Source organism: Chaetodon trifascialis, chromosome 10 (assembly GCF_039877785.1).
Source record: "Chaetodon trifascialis isolate fChaTrf1 chromosome 10, fChaTrf1.hap1, whole genome shotgun sequence".
Lineage (NCBI taxonomy): Eukaryota > Metazoa > Chordata > Actinopteri > Chaetodontiformes > Chaetodontidae > Chaetodon > Chaetodon trifascialis.
The window spans coordinates 28,365,345-28,367,844 of NC_092065.1; the positions used below are offsets into that span (position 1 = coordinate 28,365,345).

The 2,500-nt window shown below is 52.0% G+C and overlaps 1 protein-coding gene across 1 annotated transcript in view; it reads right to left on the reverse strand.

Moving 5' to 3' along the window:
- LOC139337156 (RNA-binding Raly-like protein) overlaps positions 1-2,500 on the reverse strand; it is a 36,063-nt gene that overhangs the window by 3,929 nt on the left and 29,634 nt on the right. Inside the window, exons 4-5 of the mRNA XM_070971602.1 lie at positions 1,988-2,184; positions 207-320 (exon numbers count right to left, since the gene is read on the reverse strand). Coding sequence (XP_070827703.1) covers positions 207-320; positions 1,988-2,184 — 311 coding nt within the window. The remainder of the gene's footprint in view (positions 1-206; positions 321-1,987; positions 2,185-2,500) is intronic.

Below are 2,500 nucleotides of genomic sequence, written 5' to 3' on the forward strand. Positions count from 1 at the left end.
AGTAAAACTGACGTAGGTCTTCTTCAGACCTAACTGTCTGTCCTGAGAAGTGTGGGGGACCTCGTCTGTCCTGATCAGTCACACTGTGTCTCGGGTCTCCTAGGCTGCAGGTTTGCTTTCAGACCAGGTGTCAAAATGTCTGTCCTATTTTCTAAGACAGCTAAATGTCGTGATGGACAGGAAGCTGTCCCAGCTGTTGTCTCTACCTGAGCAGTCCTTCCTCTGTCCGTCCATCTTGTCCACGCAGTCCAACAGGCTGTCGATCTGAACCTTGATGACCGTCAGCTCCCTCTTTATGGCGAGAAGCTCCGCCATCTTCACTGCAGACAGACAGGTGGAGGTCAATGGGACAAAATCAGTACATGACACACTACACTGTCAAAAGTATGTGGACACCCCGTCTGCGTGCTTCCTGGTTTTAACTCCTGCTGCAGTACACAGTGATATTCTGGACATCAGTGTCCGTCCAGTTTTGCATCAGCTGTTTTCGTCCACTTCCTGTTTGTTTTCGTCCACTTCCTGTTTGTTTCCTATTCTCTGAAACCACTTTGGACCAGAGTTTGTGTTTGTGGCTCCACGCTGATGCAAATGTCTCCCAGCGACCCCTGCAGCATCACGCCTGCAGTCCTGCACCATCAATAACTCTCCGGGCTGCGCTCCACCTCCTTCCTCCGTAGGAGCCTTCGCCCTCGCCGTGCTCCGTAATGGACCGCCGGCGCCGCCGACGGTTCGCCAAACGACCCTGAAAACTACTTCACTCCTCAAAGCTTTTCGACCTCGGAAGCTTGCAAAGGCAATCTAATTTTCCCGTGATGGGGCGAAGTAAAAACTATTAAGGCTTGTAATAAACTAGTATAAACAATTCTTATTTGCCACGCGCTATTAACTCGGTCTAATTGCGAGCGCTGATAGGCTCAGCTGGGTTATGGCAGGAAGGAGAGCCCTGCGGTACAGAAGCCTTTAATGAAGAGACCATCTGGCGCGCCCCCCGCCCGCCTTCTCTCCAGCACCCTGGGGCCCCGCCGCTGAGACGAGCCGTCACGCAGGAGGGAGGCGACGCGAACAGGAAGAGCCGCCGAGAGCTGCAGGTCTCCACGGGAGCCGGCATCGGCGGCAGATCTGAAGATTTAGAAAAAGCCGAATCCGAGGGCCCGAGTGTGAACCCGCAGGTCGAGTTTGAAATTTAAAAGCCTTTAATTGGAGGGGGCCGAGGCGTTAAGCACCCCTGCGCATCGACCTCTGCCATCAGCAGGGTGTCGCTGTCTCTGCGCTCGCTGCTTAAAAGCTTTTTAATATTGGACCCCACAGGGCGGCCTGAGGGGAGGACGCAGCGTCACAGTTAGACATGCCACTGTTCGCTGTTTCATACCCGCAGAGATCGTGGACGCGAGACAAAACTGCACCACTCTTCAGCGCTTTGGACAACGCTGAATAAATCCTTTGAAATGTGTCTTTGTGGAGACAAAGCGCTCACAGTGCAACACGTGTTACTGCGTGTCAGAGGATAAACACACACACAACATGCTCGTGCTAAAATATGGGAGTGGAAAGAACAACGGACCTGAAGCCTCCGAATAATCGCCTTCAACGCAGAGTCCCAAACCAAAAATCACCTCTGAGAAGAGACCGAGAGGACCGCTTTATGTTGACGATGTGATTTTCTGACTTTCCCATCATGCACAGGGTTTGAGGTGTTACTGCAGGTGATGTTTTAAGTACATTTAGCTGCTGCTCTGTACTTTTACTACGTTGTACCTTCTAGTATTTTCATGCAGATGTGTATTTTTCACTTTGACTGAAGTATCTTAATACTTCTTCTAAGCCCCCCTGTCTTCGGCGTTGCGAGCATTATCTTTTACTTTGACTCGTCTGTTAAGTCCAGTTTTCGTCCTCCTGTGAGCTCCACTTTGGTCTCCACCTGCTCCAGAAGCTCAGACACACAGGATGTAACCTGAGAACACAAACATGTGAGCACAGCAGCTCTTACATTTACTGCCAGAGGAGGAAGAGGAGGAGGAGGAGGAGGAGGTGTGTGCGTTGTTGCTCCTGCTGGACGCTTTGCTGCTCCTCATCCTCAGAGCTGCCGCAGAGGAGGAGGAGGAGGAGGAAGATGAAGGGCGGGGCCGCTTGACGGGGCTGGGGTCCACCGGGACCGACGAGGGGACGCGCTGGTAGTCAAACACCCTGCAAAACACACACACACACAGCACAGCACAGTCAATCCCATGATGCACCACTGCCCAAGGCTGCGCCGCTGCTCGTTTCTGTCTGACTGTTTGATGAAGTGGAGGCTAATTTATGTCACGAGCGCGTTTAATCTGCACGTTGTAACAAAGCGAAGCGCAGCCGAGTTTGTCTGAAGTGATTCATGTGAGAATAAAAGAAGGAAGAAACACAAAGACTCTCCCTCTCAGAGCCGCGGCGTTCATCACAACCGGCGTTTTCTTTGCTCTGAAATACTGAAGCCATGACACGAAACGACCACGAGGCGCGTTGAAGC